The sequence below is a fragment of the Engystomops pustulosus genome, chromosome 2 (genome assembly GCF_040894005.1).
Source record: "Engystomops pustulosus chromosome 2, aEngPut4.maternal, whole genome shotgun sequence".
NCBI classification, from domain to species: Eukaryota; Metazoa; Chordata; class Amphibia; order Anura; family Leptodactylidae; genus Engystomops; species Engystomops pustulosus.
The window spans coordinates 160,683,145-160,700,628 of record NC_092412.1 but is presented as its reverse complement, the minus strand read 5'-3'; the positions used below and the strand labels follow the sequence as shown (position 1 = coordinate 160,700,628).

The following is a 17,484-nucleotide window of genomic DNA, read 5'->3' as shown; positions in this document are numbered from 1 at the left end:
TCTTTGCACTCTACCATGGATAAGCTGCAGATGCCTAATATACCCTATTTACCAGTTTTGCTTTGTTCCTCTGCTTTACAACTTTATCACATGACTCGCATTGTTTCTGTAGTGACATCATGTCAACAGGTCACATTCTTCTTCTCACTATTCAAGTGTAAACGACAAGCTTACAAATTGTATACTGGATGGAACAGTTTATTTTACATATTTGTTATTTTCTCATAGACCTCAGATTTTCCAGTACTAGATCCTGGGTGGACAGCTCAAGAAGAAATGGCTCTTCTAGAAGCTGTGATGGATTGTGGATTTGGAAACTGGTAGGTTAAAAAAAGGTAAAGAAACTATTAATGTGATTGCACAGCATTGATGTTTCAATACGCCCCTGATCTATTGAACAAAATATTGTTCATAGTGGGATGGTAATGTTTATCAGCATTGTAGGGCACTGGGAGATGATGGCAAGCAAACGGGCACGGATGAGATGGACCGCGGTTCTGGAGGAGTTGAGTTCACATTTATTAGTTTAAAAAAGCCCGCCCCAGCACTACCCTAATGTATTTATTAATCCTGGATAACCCCTTTAAAGGAAATCTACCACTAATTATAATTAAAGTTACCATATATACTCAAGTGTAAGGCAGGTTTTTCAGGACTCAGTACTCACTTTTCCGACTCCTCCACGGATCTTCTTTCTTCTGGCAGTGTCAGGTCCATGCATGCTGGCCACGCACACAATGTGACATCTGCCGCCATGATGTGATAGTGTGTGGGCGGCCAGCGCGCAAGGAGCTGTCACTGCCGGAGCACAGGAAGCGAGAAGAGGACCTGCGGGGAGCACTGGAAAGGTGAGTACTGAGTTAATTTTTTTTTTTTTTTTTTTAATATACTGGTGGTTGCTATATACACTAGTGGGGGGGGGGCTGGCTATATACACTAGTGGGGGGGCGGGCTGGCTATATACACTAGTGGGGGTGGGGGGCGTTCTGGCCGGCTGGCTATATACACTAGTGGGGGGGCGGGCTGGCTATATACACTAGTGGGGGTGGGGGGCGTTCTGGCCGGCTGGCTATATACACTAGTGGGGGGGCGGGCTGGCTGGCTATCTACTGGGTGGAGGCTGTGACGAATACATTTCCCACCCTAGGTTTGTACTTGGGTCAATAGGTTTTCCCAGTGTTTTGTACTCGGGCTGGGTTATACTTCAGTATATATACGATACACTGAACATACTCGCCTAAAGTCCTATTCATCTTGATCCCAACGGTGGTCTTCTTCAAGCTAGACACACAGGGATTGCATGAAAAAAAAGACTTATAAAAAGCCTCTTGCCCCCTCTCTCTCCCATGCGGGCAGAGGGAGGTGATGTCATGCGAAAGGCAAGCATAATAAGAAGCCAGGATCCCGGTGTTTCAAACTTTAAGAAGACGACCGCCGGGATGAAGATGAAGAGGACAATGTGCGGGTATGTTTAGTGTAATTTTACATAAAGGGGTTTTCTCATCTGGGCATTCACATTCAGTTTCATTAATCTGCAATGTATATACATTTCTTAAATTAGATGTTATTAAAATGTTAATAACGTTTCTAAGGGACAACATGGCTACATTTATTGGCTACATTTATGAGAAATTAACTTCACACAGAAACATTTTTTTTAATAACATCCAATTGAAGAAATGTTTACATAAGGCAAATGAATTAAATTAAATGTGAATGCCCAGATGGGAATACCCCTTTAATTTTAGTGGTTGATTTCCTTTAACATTATGTGCAATGTCCTGAGAGTTTGGGAAAAAAAATACACCGTTGCCTCATTTTCTTACGTGCTTTGTATTTGTGTCTTTCACCTAAAACCTCCCTTTTTATTCTTTAGGTCAGTTTAATCACTGGATACTAAATGTAAAGGGGCTGTCAGGATTTTATTTTTCTTTTTTCACATGGGCCCCAGGGGGGTGTTGCCTCTCTCCAGTGCTGGCCTGTTTGTATTCAGAAGCACAGTTGTACGCAGATTGTAAATTTTGCCTTTATTGTGTTTTAAATACTGTAAAGCTACCAAGCTTCCTAAAGTCTATTTTTAATAGTTTTAGCATGCTTTTTAAACCTGTCTGAACAGCAAGTCACTTCGGTACGTTAAAGTGTTGAAACATTTATTTCCATATGAAGTGGCACTTCAGATTTTTAAAAAAATGTAGCTGAGCCTACTATCTGGGTTAACTGTACATAGTGACATGGAAAATACTATAAATCATAATAGAGAATTCCCATAAACTATGTTTTGGTGACTCCTCTCCTTGTACATATTTTTAGGCAAGAAGTTTCAAATCAGATGCGCACAAAGACAAAGGATGACTGTGAAAACCACTACATGAAGCATTTCATTAACAATCCACTGTTTGCAAGTACTTTACTTAGTATGAAACAGGCGGAGGAGGATAAGAATGTGGAGACAGCAGTTCCATTTCAAGGTGAAATATGAGGCATCGCAAAATATTTCCCTATGTGCAATTATTTTAATGTTTTGTGCCTGACAATTATCAGGAAAAAAAAACATCATGAAACCCCTCCCCCCCCCCCAATATAATTATTAACACTGTATATACTTGAATATAAGCTTATACTCAAGTACACAAAAAATAAACTTATACTTTCCGCTCCTCTTCTCCCTGCGACACAGAGACGCAACCAACCGCTGTGCCCGAGCCATGTCAGTTCGTACACTGGCATAGCGCGTAGAGGTCTTTGCCCGCATGGATGCTTTATTATGGTGGGAAGGCTGCACGGGCGCCCCGTTACTGGGGGAGGCTGCACGGGCGCCCCGTTACTGGGGGAAGTTGTGACCAATGCATTTTCCACCTTAGGCTTATACTCCAGTCAATAAGTTTTCCTAGTATTTTGTTGTAAAATTAGGTGCCTCGGCTTATGTTCATGCTCTGTTTTAAGGTTTTATATACACATATCATAGTACCTAGTGCCCCTTTGTGACTGCATATGTCTACTTTGCAGGTTATGAAAACATATAGGCTGCAGATGCTTTTGAAAGCATAATTTACAACCGATTGCAGACCTATATAAATGTTCAGCCTCGCCATAGAGAAACGTCCAGCATTTTTTAATGGCGCTATAGATTGTGAAATGGTAAAATGCTGATTTTGCCTACAGGTTGTGGATAACTTTTTGTAAAGCAAAATATTTATTTAAAAAGTCTAAATTGTGTAGAAGTAGCAAAACGAAAGAAAAGTTATAAATATTTTATATCATTCTAATAGTAGTATCCTAGCAGATCTCTGTACTGTTCTTTACAATATATCTTCAGTGTAAGGCTCTTTTCAGAAGAATGTATGCTACACCCAGGCAGAGACCCAGGCTGTAGCATACCGCCAGTTGGAGAAGGGGAGGGGTGACAGCTCCTTACCCCTCCCCTCTACTTAGGGCGGCATGCTCTGTACCTCTGATGGTACAGTACGGTGGGCAATACGGCCATTCAAATGGATGGCCGTTTTGCCCATTAAAGTTAATGTGAGTGTGAGCTACCCGTACTGAAACGGTATGGTATGGTTCATGGGCTACATGGACATAATAACACAACGTTCATGTGAAAAGGGTTTAATGAGATCTCCCCATAAGCATGTTTTTAATAGAAATGTCCCATATTTACACTGGTGCCAAAAATTGTCAGTATTCAATATGTGTGCTCTGACCAGCGATTATAATGAGCACATATTCCTCTTTTCATCAATCCCATAATCGTATTTGCCTTTGGGATCTAAACCAACTACTACCTGTGGTTTAGTGTCCCAAATGTGGTCTGTGCTTGGGCGCTTGTAAAAAAAACAAAAAAAAACAAACAAAAGTTTATACTTTATATATAATTATGCGCTTCTTTGGACTCTCATCTAAAGATCTCGGTGCTGGCGACTCATCTCGCATTGCTTTTTTTTTTTTTTTTTATGCACTCACAGAGAGAATTCATACAATGGGATTTTGGATGCTAAACCGTTAGTCCACAACCTGTGGACACTTAGAGTCTGAGATGTTGGGTTGTGTCAGGAGCGTTTACCTCAGGTGGAGGGGGGGAGTTACTCAGCTCGTTCGCTCACTCGCCCCTGGGACTAACATGTAAAACATAGAACTGAGAACTTCTAAAATATGTTAGGATTATACATTTATTGTGTCTGTGGTAATCTGTCCCTTTTAATAGAAGGCCCTCTTTAAGCTTGAGCAATAAAAGCTTCTTGGCAATTTTAGCAAATAATGGAAAGATATGCTTCCAGCAAAATACATTATAGTTTAAGGTTATGTGACTTTGTCTCTTGTAGCATCTGAAGATCCACCAAGGCCAACCTTTGATTCGCTGCTTTCTAGAGATATGGCAGGATACATGCCAGCAAGGGCAGATTTCATAGAGGTGAGTGCTGTATTACCTACTATATTGTTCTGTAAGGGTCTGAAGTGGAAGAAAGCACAGTACTTTATGGAATGGAACCTGTTTAGCTTGGGTACACACTCTGGTGAAATGCAGTTTTCCCACATTCTGTGTTAAAAAATTAAAAAAAAAACTTTTAGCACAAAATGAATTGCAGTGGACTTTAAATATGCAGCTTTCAGTACAGGAGCTGACTGTTTCTGCAGAGAGTAATTTACAGCTGACCCTAGTTGGTACGAGAAGTACATGGAAATAATGTTATTAAAGTGGTTCTACAACGTCTGTATGTTCTCATTAATATTTCCACTCTTAACTGCAACGTGTGAACACACCCTTAAACTGCATCGCAATTAGTTTTGGGTTGGTTTTAGGTGGTATTACTTAGAGGTGAAAGACATCAAATCAAGAGGTGAATGACATTTGTGGAACAGGTTTCCCCTTCAAAATCAAATTCACTCGTTCAGTTCATGTCTTTCACCTGTTCAATTGACAAAACTGCACCTAAAACCACCTCAAAGCTGATTTTGATGCAGTTTTAACTGCAACGTGTGAACGCACCCTCAGGGTGCGGTCACACGTTGCGTTTAACGCATGCGTTTAAAAACGCATTGCAATAGCTGGAGAGTGATTTGCCTAATTAAACAGCTGCTAACACCTGTGTTTACAAAACACAACCGTTAACGCATTTTTAATGCATGCGTTAACATCGCGGTTAACGCATGCGGTTGTTAACGCATGTGTTAACATCGCGGTTAACGCATGCGTTTTGTAAACACAAGTGTTAAGAGGTGTTTAATTAGGCAAATCACTCTTCAGCTATTCCAATGCGTTTTTAAACGCATGCGTTAAATGTGACGTGTGACCGCACCCTCTAAGTTAATTATTTTGGTAATTGGAACCTATTACATAATGTTGGGATTACTAGTAGTGTCAAGCGGAAGTTAGTGCTTGTAATGAACCTCATTAGAAGTTTGGGCCCGCACATGGGTTCGACTCAAACATTCCCACCACACCCAAATTTTATCTTAGAGGATTGGAACACTGTCCTAACAGAAATCAACCATAGAAGTACAGGAAGGATATTTATTTTGGATACTACCCACTGTTAAACCTCGAGAGAGAGATAACAAAGACACATTTTTATCCCACTGCTCTGATAGGAAAGGGCTGCTACAATAGATAGGCTATATATATATTATACATATCTATCATGTGTGACATCTTTGACATCATGTCGATAGTGTGCACACCCATACCTCTACACCTTTATGTCCCATCTCTTATTAAACCTCCACACAATATAATTCTTCCTTAATGCCCCCAATCCCCCCTCACTTGGCGTGCGTGTCTACTCTGTCACACTGTGTCTCCTTTCTCCCGCTCACATGGTCCACCTGCAAACAACACCTCCAATTGTGGCCATACAATATCTCCCCCCTCCCCTCCTCACCAGCTTCTTATTTTATTTTGCCCAATGGCCGAATGGAGTCCTCTTGTCTCCTCCTTTCCTTGTTGATGTTTAATAAAATAATAAACAACCATAGGATACTCGCCACTACCCTCTCTCACGCAGTTCCTGCAGTGCTCGCCCAACTTTCCTGGGTGCTAGACCTGAAGGAGATCCACTTTCACCAGTTGTAAACTGTTAGTAGCAATAAAATTGTCCGCACTGCCCATCCTCCTTTGAAACTGTAAAGCCATAAAACCAACATGAGTCAGGAGCATTATACAAACACATCTGCTGAAAGTTGCATGAAGGTGGTTGCTGGAATTTAGGTACTGTGTGTAAACCTAAGCTTGGATCTGTGTTTTCAGCAGCCACAAATGGATTAAACATTATGGCCACCGTAGTAATTTGATCTTTATTCACTAGGGGATTTAACATCACTAGGGGATTGCGATGTGAGAATTTTCTTTTGTGGGAAAACCCCTTTAATGAACTGTGCTTTATAATCCCATGCGCCTTATAAATAACCCTAGACGCCTTAGCAGGCCCTTTTTGATAAAGCACCTTAATCCGGTGCGCCTTATAGTCTAAATAAAACGGTACATCTCATTCTATTTTCTTATCTTCCGGAGGCCGGGGGTAAACATATTTTGGGATTCCTGGAAATCCACTTTAAACATTGATACCACATCATACATACTACAAGCCTGTGACACTGAACCCATTACAAGAGAGTCTAAGAAGACAAGACTGTTAGGTCAAAGCTATACTTCTTGTGTTAAGATATCATCAGAAGGATATTTTATAAATTTCCTTTTTATTTTTCTTTTATGTTTAAGGAGTTTGACAACTATGCAGAATGGGATCTAAGGGATATTGATTTTGTTGAAGATGATTCAGAGGTTTTACATGGTAAGCAAACAAACTTGTCAAATTCAGACTTTAGTCACCAGAGCGTGTGTGGGAGCAAGTTATATTTTTCAATTAAAGGGGTATTCCGGGAATCAGCATAATTCATATACAAATGGGTCCTTAAATGGGTACATATAAGCTAATATGTAATTAGGTGTTATTTAAAATTTTGCTCCCCTTAGCAGAAAAATGCTGGTGACATAGACTGTAATGAAGAATTAAAATGCTACTGGCCTTTAATCAGTCCGTTAATTTCCTCCGCGCGGTCCGTTGCAGAGCATACACAGGACAGAAGATGGCCGCTGGTCACATGTCTACATCACATGTCCTGCACCTGCCTGGGCAGGTCATGTGATCACCACTATGTTTGGCTGTAGTCGGTTGGTTGCAGTGCATCCAGTATGGCCAGTATTGTGGGGATGGCAGTTACACATCATTACTATGGTAACAGAGCCAAGAAAACCTGTTAGATCATCACTGGGAGCAGAGCATAAGAGGTAGGAGGAGTTACTGAGAACTAAAGGATCTTGGGACTTGTAGTTTCCATCTTGGTGATAACTTTAGAGGCCATAAAATTTTGTGAATCTTAACATCAAACTATTTAAGCTCCATTTTGTGACTAATGACATTGAGTTTTGTTTCATTTATTTATAGCATTATGGGTTTTTGTATCAGACGTTCATATTCCCGGAATACCCCTTTAACATTTTTGTGAATATACAAAAAAAAATCCCCAGCCTTTTCTTGGGCGAAAGGTGCAACATCCACACCTAGAGCCATGCTCCGATCATAGATTTTTAAGACAGTACAAACAGAAATAACCCCTTATTGACGCGCACCGTAATAGTACGGCACACGTCTGGCGCGGGTGCATGGAGAGGGCTCACGGTTGAGCCTCTCCATAGACGGTAAGTCTTTGCTGCATATTGCAGCAAAGACTTACCAGTAACACCCGCGATCGGTGGCAGCACCCACTGCTGGTATTATCCCGTTGATCGCGCTGGCTTCAAAAAGATGGCGGCGCATGGGCGACCCTGGCTCCCTTGACGTCATCAGGCTCTGGTCTTCCTAAGACCCAAAGTTGTCTAGTTTTAACCATTTCATTACAATGTGCGATTTGTACATTGTAATGAATAAAAAGGAAAATCCCCGTATACTGCCATACTGTAGTAAGGCAGTATATGGTAGGATCGATCAGACAACCTAGGGTTAAAGTACCCTAGGGGGTCTGAAAAATGGTAAAAGTAAAAAAAAAAAAAAAAAAAAATTATAATGAAAAAAATCACCCCTCTTTCCCTAGAACTTATATAAATATAACAGTAAAAAACATAAACACATTAGGTATCGCTGGTCTATCAAAATATAATAATATTTTTTCACTGCGTTTAACCCCGTAATGGAAAATAGCGTCCGAAGTTGAAAACTGCACTTTTTTGCAGTTTTGAAAAATATTAAAAATTCTATAAAAAGGGTCGTACAGTCTCAAAAAACATTGAAAACTTCATCAGAAGTCGCAAAAAAGGACAAAAAATATGGCAAAATCCCCCAAAAATTCTTTGTACAGGAGGTTTTCATTTTTGTAAATGTATGAAAACATCATAAAACCTATACAAATTTGTGATCCCCGTGATCACACCGACCCAAAGAATAAAGTAGACTTGTCATTTGGGGCGCACAGTAAAAGACGTAAAATCCAAGCCTACAAAAAAACTGCACAGAATTTTTTTTTCCGGGTTCCTAGTGCATGGCATGGAATATTAAATACCGTCGCTATGAAGTGCCATTTGTTATGCACAAAACAAGCCCTCACAGAGCTCTTTACATGTAAAATTTAACTCCTTAAGGACGCAGCCATTTTACATCTTAAAGGACACCTGTCATCAGGTCTGTGTCACTAGTCCTGTCACCTCTACCTGTTGGAGCAGCTCACAAGGATCCCATCCCAGCCTTTATCTAGTTATTTCATACATTAATCATTGTAAAATCATCTATTCTTTATCATGTAAATGAGGCTGGTCACATGGTCAGAGGCAGTGATGTCACCCCTGTTCCCCCTCCCCTCTCCTCCCCCTGCTCATGTCTGTGTGTAATGTATAGTAAAGCATTGCTAGTGTGTATGTCATCTGCTGACATGCTGCATCCTCCCAATATACAGGTGAGAGACACAGACATCAGCTACACATGAATCTGACATGTTCTGCTGTAACATGGCTGCAGCCTGGAGCTGCTGTATCTCTCCTATACACACACACACATGCACACACAGGCTGCAGGGGGCGTGGCCACCAGCACCAGGAAGCACATCATTATACAACCTCACATCAGTATACAGGCTGTCAGTCATGCACTGGGGGTGTGGCTGTGCCTCCAACTCATGAATAGAGTGGACAGCTTGAATATGCTAATGCTTCATTGGACATTTCACAGGTCATTTGCATACAGCTTTAGGACCTCATTGCTTAGGTTTACAGGCATGTAGAGGGACAATGAAGGGATAGAGGCAATGCTCTCTAATGGCAGTTTATGAAAATATATTTAGATTAGGGGGGTTATTTTGCATGACGGGTTCTCTTTAAGGCTCAGTCCCATTTTTTGGATTCTGACATGCGTCGCTTTATATGGTTATAACTTTTGAACGCTGTTACTTATCAAAGCGATTCTGAGGTAGTTTTTTTCCTCACATGTTGTACTTTATTTTAGTGGTAAATTTTGGCTGATAAGTTTTGCGTTTATTTAAAAAAAAAAAGAAAATATGATGAATTTTTTGAAAAATTTGCCATTTTTGAAATTCGAAATCATTGCGTTTTCAGGCAGATAGATTTACCACCTAAATAAATTGCTGAATAACATTTCCCATTTGTCTACTTTACATTTTCACCATTTTTGAAATGTCTGGATAATTTATTTTGATGTCGCGCGGCTTACAAATTGATTATCGCTTTTCCGGATTGACTATTTTGGGGATAAATACAGTTTTGAATGAAATTTTACATATTTAGCATCAAAACCCCCTATATAACCAACTCCTTTTCAAATCTGCACCCCTCAAGCTATCAGAAACAGATTTTACGAAGATTGTTAACCCCTTGAGATCTTCATAGTAATTACATCAAAATGAAGGCGAAATTTAGAATGATCAAGTTGTGCCGGTTATACATTCATTTAGCCCTAAAATTTACACATTTCCAAAAGATAAAAATACAAAACCCACCATACAATTTGTTCTACAATTTCTCCCGATTACAGAGACCCCCCACATGTGGCCGTCACTTGTTTTATGGGTGCACAGCGAGGCGCAGAAGGGAAGGAGCGTCCTGCAGCTGCCAGGATTTTACTTTCCTCATTGGCCGCTTTTGTAGGCTATAAAATTTTCGCTTTTTCGTTATTGGGGCCATGTGATGGCATTTTTTTTGCGGGACGAGGTGCTTTTTCCAGTGTTACCATTTTGGGGTTGGTATCACCTATTGTTGAAAATTTAGGAACTTCTTTTTGAGAGCAGGAGTAGAAAAGCATCAATTCTCTACTAGATTTGACTTTTTTTTTTTTTTTGGTGTTCAGCGTTTAGACTAATAATCATGTTATCTTTATTCTATGGGCTGATACAATTACAGGGATACCAGACTTGAATATATTTTCTTACGTTTTACTAAATTTGTCAAATAAAACCCAAATGTGGGGAAAAATCTATCATTTTTGTATTGCCGTCTTCCAAGTGGCATAACATTGTTACGTTTTTGGCTACGGAGCTGGCTGATGGCTTGTTTTTGCGGGACATGTTGTACTTTGCACCAGTATCATTCTAGCGTACATATGTTTTTTTGATCCCTTTTTATAGCATTTTTTTGTGGGATTGAATAGGTAAAAATCATAATTTTTGGAGGGTTTATAACAGTTCTCTTATACGGCATTCATCGTGCGGGTTCAATAATTATTTATTTTTATTCTACGGGTTGTTACGGACGCGGTGATACTATATATGTGGGGTTTGTGTTATGATTTAGACTTTTTTGAGTTATATGTCTCTTTATATGTTTTGGGGATTTTGGGCATTTTTAGTGATTTATTACTTTATTTTTTTTATTGAATAATTTTTTTTTTACCATGGTACATGAAGAAGCAATCATCTGATTGCTTGTTCATGATAATACCCTGCAATACTGATGGATTGCAGGGTATTAGCAGTGTCAGCCTATGCACTTGCATAGACTGGCACTCTGCCAGTAAGATGACGTCACAGATCGGACCCCAGTGATGCCATAGCAATGATCGGTGCCCCCCGAAAACGACAACTCCGATCGCGGGTGTTACTCTGGGGTGCCGACTATCAGTCACAGCCAGCACCCCGTGTTTCCCGATGCCGGTTCGGCTCAAATCTTGAGCTGAACCAGCATCGGCTCAGCGTCCGATATATCGGACGCTGAGCGTTAACAGGTTAGAAAGTTATAGATTTTTGAAGGTGGGGAGTGAAAAATAGAAATGGAAAAACAACAAAGGGCCAGGTTGTTAAGGGGTTAAAGAGCAGTGATTTCCTGAAACAAACATAGGAGACCCACATTTAAATCCATATATAAAAGGAGAAAGGGCATCATTTTCCCCAGATTTCAATAACCGTGGTCACTATTGCCCCTGAAATTTTTCCATTTGCACCGCAATGTTTGTTCCGATCGATGCTCCAAGGCTGTGTGGTACGTGAATTTTGTGTGTAGTATTGCAGTAAATTATAAGAACGATCAGACCATCTAGGACAGTGGTGGCGAACCTATGGCAGAATTTAACCAAACAGGACCACATCCACAAAATCTTCCTGCAGTCCCAAGCAACTTAAGGGATGCTGCTCTCGGTGCTATTTTAAAGCAACACTTTATTGGCTGTTTGAAACTGCAGGAAAAGGGAGAAGGTGTTGACTGAACTGCATTGTATTTGGAGGTCATCCTGCTGGACCCACTATTCTTCCTGGAGAGAAGCTACAGTGATACAGTGAATTTGCCCATCTTCTTTCAACTGCATTGGTGGCCTTAGGAGAGCCAATACAATTGAATGATGTTGAAGAACAGGTAGCAATAAGTTACTGCTTGAAATGCAATGTTGGCACTTCATGGTAAATAAGTGGATTGTGGTTGTAGTTTGGGCACTCGGTCTATGAAAGGTTCGCCATCACTGATCTAGGATTAAAGATAATTTAACATTTGATTTCATGCATTATGAACCAAAAATACCTTGAGAATGCTGTAGCTACACTGATGGAGTATCATATCTTTTTTAATTCCTGTGCTGAGTGGTATTGCTGAAAAAACTATTATAAAATTCAGGACCTTGGGAAAGCTGGATCCACATTACACACAGCCAAGGCAGGACTGAGCTGGATCACTCATACACAGCAGCTGGGGGATGGTGCAGCAATTTATTACTTTGCCTGGCAGGGAGAAAAGTGATCACATCATTCACTGGTGCAAAGGAAAAGCGCTGAGCCTAGGCACTGAAGCAACAGAGCTTCCTTATCATAATTTTATAATTGTTTTTTCACTCAGCACAGAGATTTAACAAGATATGCTTCTACATTGGTGTAGCTACAGCATTCTCAAGGTAAAGTAGGTTGTAGCCGAGGGTGTAGTGTACAGCCTGCCAGCCTCCCTGTATGCCAAGCACATTAAAAAAAACTACTTTATACTCGCCCTCTGGCGATACTCACTCACCCCTCTTTATGCTAAAAAACTCGGCTTATACTCGAGTATATACAGTACATAATTTTGGGGCATCTATAGCTATTTGGTGAGATTTTATTTACTCTTTGCGGAGGAAATGAAAATCATAAATTTTTAGGAAGATTCCTTTTTTTGGCCATTTACCATACCAGAACAATAGTTCTATGGGTCGTCATGATTACGAAAATACCTCATATAGATTTTTTTTCCCCCTAATTTTACTGAATAAAAAGTAATTTGTTGTGTTAGCATCACCGACCTTTTCATTTGCACAACTTTTTTATTTTTTGGCTGACAAATCTGGTTAAGGGCTTATTTTTTGCAAGAAGCGTTGTTCTTCTTTGGTCTTATTGGAGCATTTTTACGTGATTTTAAATAAGAGCTTTTTTTTTAAAGGGTATTAATTAAAATGATCTTTTTTCTGGAGCATTGTTTGAGGTTGTTTTTTTTAAAACATTATGGACTTTTGAAGGTAGAGATGAAGGGACTAAAAAGGAACTAAAAAACGCTGTGTTCTTAAGGGGTCAAGGGGTATATTTAAAGGTCAAGAGGAAATCCAATGCCTAACAAAAATTTGAAGTAAGCCCAGCTACTTTCCTCCAAAAAGGAAATATCAGGAGGCAGGGCCAAAAACATGGCACATGGTACAAACAATAGCCTGAAAGCACCATCAAAACAAGGGCATCTATTGGTTGAGAGTGTGCAGCAGGTGGGTGTATGTGGTATCGATGCATTAATGCAGTAACACTTTTTACTGAGTTTAAGTTGCATATAGAGGACTTGGTGGCCTTACTTCATATGATCCATCAAAGAGCAGGCGCAATGGATCTACCAATATCATTCTCCCATTTTGTCATATTTTAATGTGGAGGTGAAGAGCTTTCTGGAGGGATGGATGAGATTTGATAAATCATGGAAACAAACCAGGGAAGCAGGGACAAACCATATCTGCTTGGTGCCCCATGGTTTTTAATAGCAGTGGAGTATGATAAACCTGATTTAGTGAGAAGCAGTGATGCTCACCTATGGGCGACATTGAGGCATACCGTAGGAACCGCAGCAAGGATATCTTTCCATATCTCTTCCACTCTCTACATCCCATGCCACCACTCTCAAAGCCTATGTAGGGAGTTGGGTATCAGGAAGCAGAGGATCTGACCATAGAAGCACATGTTGCAATTGAAGATACTTATAGAATTGTGCTTGCAGCAGCTCACTAATTGAAGCAACACTGTCCCATACACTCACAGCTAAGGAATATACCAGATTGGGGTAAATTCAGTAATCTCAATATTGCCCTAGAGTTGGGGAAACTACCATCTGCCCAGGAGGAAGTCAAAACCTGTACGCCTCTGGAAGCGATAAGGGGTGTCCAGCTCATAGCAGATACTGAGAAGACGACTTCTAGAGTTATCTTGTAAAGAACCACACCCTTTAAAATGTTGAAAAAACTATAATAAAGAAAGCATTTATACTATTGTGGTATTTGGCAGCCCAGTTTTCAGCAGATAATGAAATGCCTAATGGCTCTGTTGGAAGAAAATAAAGTTCTCTAGATTATAACTACTTCTAGCAGGCAAGCCTGAACGTATGAGATTTTACAGCGTACTGTTATATTTTGTAACATTATCTGCTGACCACTCCCATGGGAAGTACAGTGGTAGCTCATATGTATTAATCTACCAGTTTATTGACTGGTATAAGGGCCATCATATAGTAGCTGCTGGCTGGTCTCTAGAAGGTTGTTGGTTGTCCTTTAACCGCAGCATTTCCGTTCTAACTTTGTTCATGTGCAGAGTTCTTACCGGGTGATTGAGAAGACCTTTTACATCTATATCTATGCTGCAGGGCTCTAGTCTTAAAATATCCTTGTTGTCTTTTTCTGGATGTTTTTCTAACCATTTTACTCACCATCTGCGGCCCTGCATTGTTTATACAGTGATTAGCAAAACAGGAAAGGGCGGCACAGTGAAATAACGGATTGAAATCCAAAGTGGTTGCAAGCTCGATGGGGTCTGACTCCAAAATCCCAAGAACTCAAAGAGAAAAAGACAGGCGAGTAGCAGTCCGTGGAATAAGTGGTTTTTTATTTCACAAAGTGAAATTTAAAAAAACACTTTTTCCACGGAGTGCTGCTCTCCTGTCTTTTTCTCTTGGAGTTTATAGAGTGATTGATTTAATTGCTGTGAGCCCTTTGCATACCATTTTAGGACAGTTATACTTCGTTTTGGAAACAATGGTTTTCCATGGTTAGTTTAGCTCCTTCTGCTCTCTTAACATACTGGATGCAGATTACAATGCCATTGCATGTTAATGGGATTCATTTCAAGGGGTTTTCTGTACTCGGGAGCTCAGCCCGTGAGCCGTCTCCATGCACCCACACCCGACGCGTGCTATACTATTACGACGCATGTTGATAAGGGGTTAATAAATACATCCGCTACAACATTAGTAACAACGTATCCCAATACAAAATATACTTATTCACAACATAGTGGTGGAGGACGCCTCCCACCAGTAACATCACTAGCTATACGCCTCCTCACTTCCCTTATCCATGCTATTTAGAACTACACAGGTACGATAAAGAGCGATAACGCTCAAAGACATTGCTGTCTTGGATGCCAGAACCTACACAGGGGACGTAGCCAGATACAGAATTTAGTAAAGTGTGAAGGTACTGCAGCTCTACTTCCACTCAACTCTAAAGCTTCTTTTACCAGAAGATGTCTGCAATAGGTAATCCTATAACTGGTTATCAGTATAAATAATCACCCTCCTGGAAAGCCTCATTAAAAACTACGGCTTTCATGGATAATTCATTAAAATGCATACATTTTTTGGCTGTACTTGTCCCTATATTGGGGTGCAGCATTGTATTTTTATTTTCAACAGTTGTGTTCATATTGTTCTGTACTCTCTTCTGCAGCTTTAAAAATTGCAGTTGTGGATATTTATCATTCCCGATTAAAAGAAAGACAGCGGCGAAAAAGGTAATGTGATTGCTTGTTTTGTTTTTTAATTTCACAATTCTTTCTTTACTAGCTGTTTTCAGTTTGTTTTTGTGTCTGTGAACAGTTTTAACCATGTAAAAACCATGGACAGTGTTAGAATTCCAAAATAAATGTCACCATGCATTTCTCATTTTATTTCAATTTGCTTCATATATTTATTTGTGCACACAGTTTTATATTATGAATTATAACCTAAGGCAGTATGTTTATGTATGGTATTTATGTACACTATACATTTTGCATACTGTACCACGGGCAAATAAATAGCTGAAATTGTTTGGGAAGGACTTTTCTGAGTGTCTTTCTCCATGAAGATGTTGGAGTTAGGACAGCTTGAGGCATGCACACATCATCCATTTGTGTTGTGCTGTCCCACCCTCCTTTGCTTTATATATATTTTTATATAGCAGATAGGATTGTTCACAATTTGCTGTGAGACCTCTCCAGTGAACTGCTCCACAGCCTCTCCTGACTGATTTCTGTATAATTTTAAGACTGTTGTGGAATTAAAGAGAACCTGTCAGCAGAAATTGAACACCTTCCAGTTCATGTTTCTTTTTCATGGTGCAGCATGGTGGCAACATTGGGGAACACAGCACCATGGATATATACCTGGCTGCTAGGAGGCTGACACTAGGTAGAAAAAAAGGTGTTTGCTTGGCCATGGTGGGCTATACCCTCACCACAGGCCCTATGCTGATTAGTCTTCCTTCCAGAGGACAAGATCCTTTCCCCGCAGGCAGGGATATCCCTTCTGGGTTGAGGTTGCCCATGCCCTGTATGCTTTTGCATGCATCCCTGGGAGGGATTGTCACTGCCTTTGAGTCGGTACCATATTCTAAATTCCACATTCATCCCCTACAGATGGCCCCCTATCCCTAGATCAACTGATCCTCCTTCCATGCATCATTCTCAGGGAAATGGAACTGTTGGGTTTCCACTACAGCAATTTGCTTGTAGAAGTCCTTCCTCCCCCTTCAATGGGAGGTGGTGACCATGGATGCCAGCCTTTCCAGATTGGTAGCAGTGTTCCAAATCGGACAACACAAGGAAGCTGGTCCCCTGCAGAGATTTTGTTACTAATGTTACAGTGTCTTGGAACTGATCTTTCATCTTTCGATCACTAGACCTCCATTCTCAGGAATCAACCTGTGCAAGTGCAAACCACAATTCCACTGCTGTGGCCTATCTCAACCATTGAAGGAAGAAAAGAAGTTCAAGGCAGCACAACCAAATGGCCTGGGTGCAAAAATCTGGATATCCTTGGCAAGGATCCAATGGTATATTCAAGGAAGGCAGCAGCATTCCAGTTAGTAGATTAAATCAGGGTGATCTTTATTTCAGATGCGTCGTTTCGGTGTATCCACCTTGAAAAAGGTGATTGGTCCCTCTATCCACGGGCCAGTTTTGTTAGAGGTGGGTAACCGATGATGTACAGTTATTAAGTCTCAATCACGAGCTCCCCTCTTATGTGGCCAAGTCAAAGGATTCTTATATGTTTGCCTTGGACACCCTGGTCATCTCCTAGTAGCAGCTCTGACTTCTTTACCTCTTCCCTCCCTTTCCACTTCTTCGCCACATCTTCAAGCAAGTATAGAAACTGGGAGTTCCAGCTGTTCTCGTGGCCCCTGATTGTCAGTGCAGAGCTTGGTGGGTAAGCAGTTCTGGTGTTTCTCCTAGCAGATGCACCATGGGCTCTTATACTTTGTCCCTACCTTTTTTTTCCCAAAGTCCCCTGTTCTACCCGAGTTTACCTTGGCTGCATTTGATGGTGTGGCTGTTGAAACCGCGGTGCTGAGATTCAAAGGATTCTCTTCTATGGTTATTTAGACCATGATTAAGACTTGTAAGCCTCAGTCCTCCATGGACTTTGAAGGCTTTCTTCTGGTTCATCCTCAGGTTAGATCTTACCCTCTTGAACCTTGGAGTCCTGAAACTAGTTCTGGAGGCTCTTCAATCACCTCTATTCAAGCCCATGCAAGA

At 40.6% G+C, this 17,484-nt stretch overlaps 1 protein-coding gene across 1 annotated transcript in view; it reads left to right on the top strand.

The window, feature by feature from the left end:
- TADA2A (transcriptional adaptor 2A) overlaps positions 1 to 17,484 on the top strand; it is a 45,952-nt gene that overhangs the window by 9,433 nt on the left and 19,035 nt on the right. The window contains exons 4-8 of the mRNA XM_072137155.1: positions 229 to 320; positions 2,311 to 2,468; positions 4,320 to 4,408; positions 6,713 to 6,785; positions 15,417 to 15,480. Coding sequence (XP_071993256.1) covers positions 229 to 320; positions 2,311 to 2,468; positions 4,320 to 4,408; positions 6,713 to 6,785; positions 15,417 to 15,480 — 476 coding nt within the window. The remainder of the gene's footprint in view (positions 1 to 228; positions 321 to 2,310; positions 2,469 to 4,319; positions 4,409 to 6,712; positions 6,786 to 15,416; positions 15,481 to 17,484) is intronic.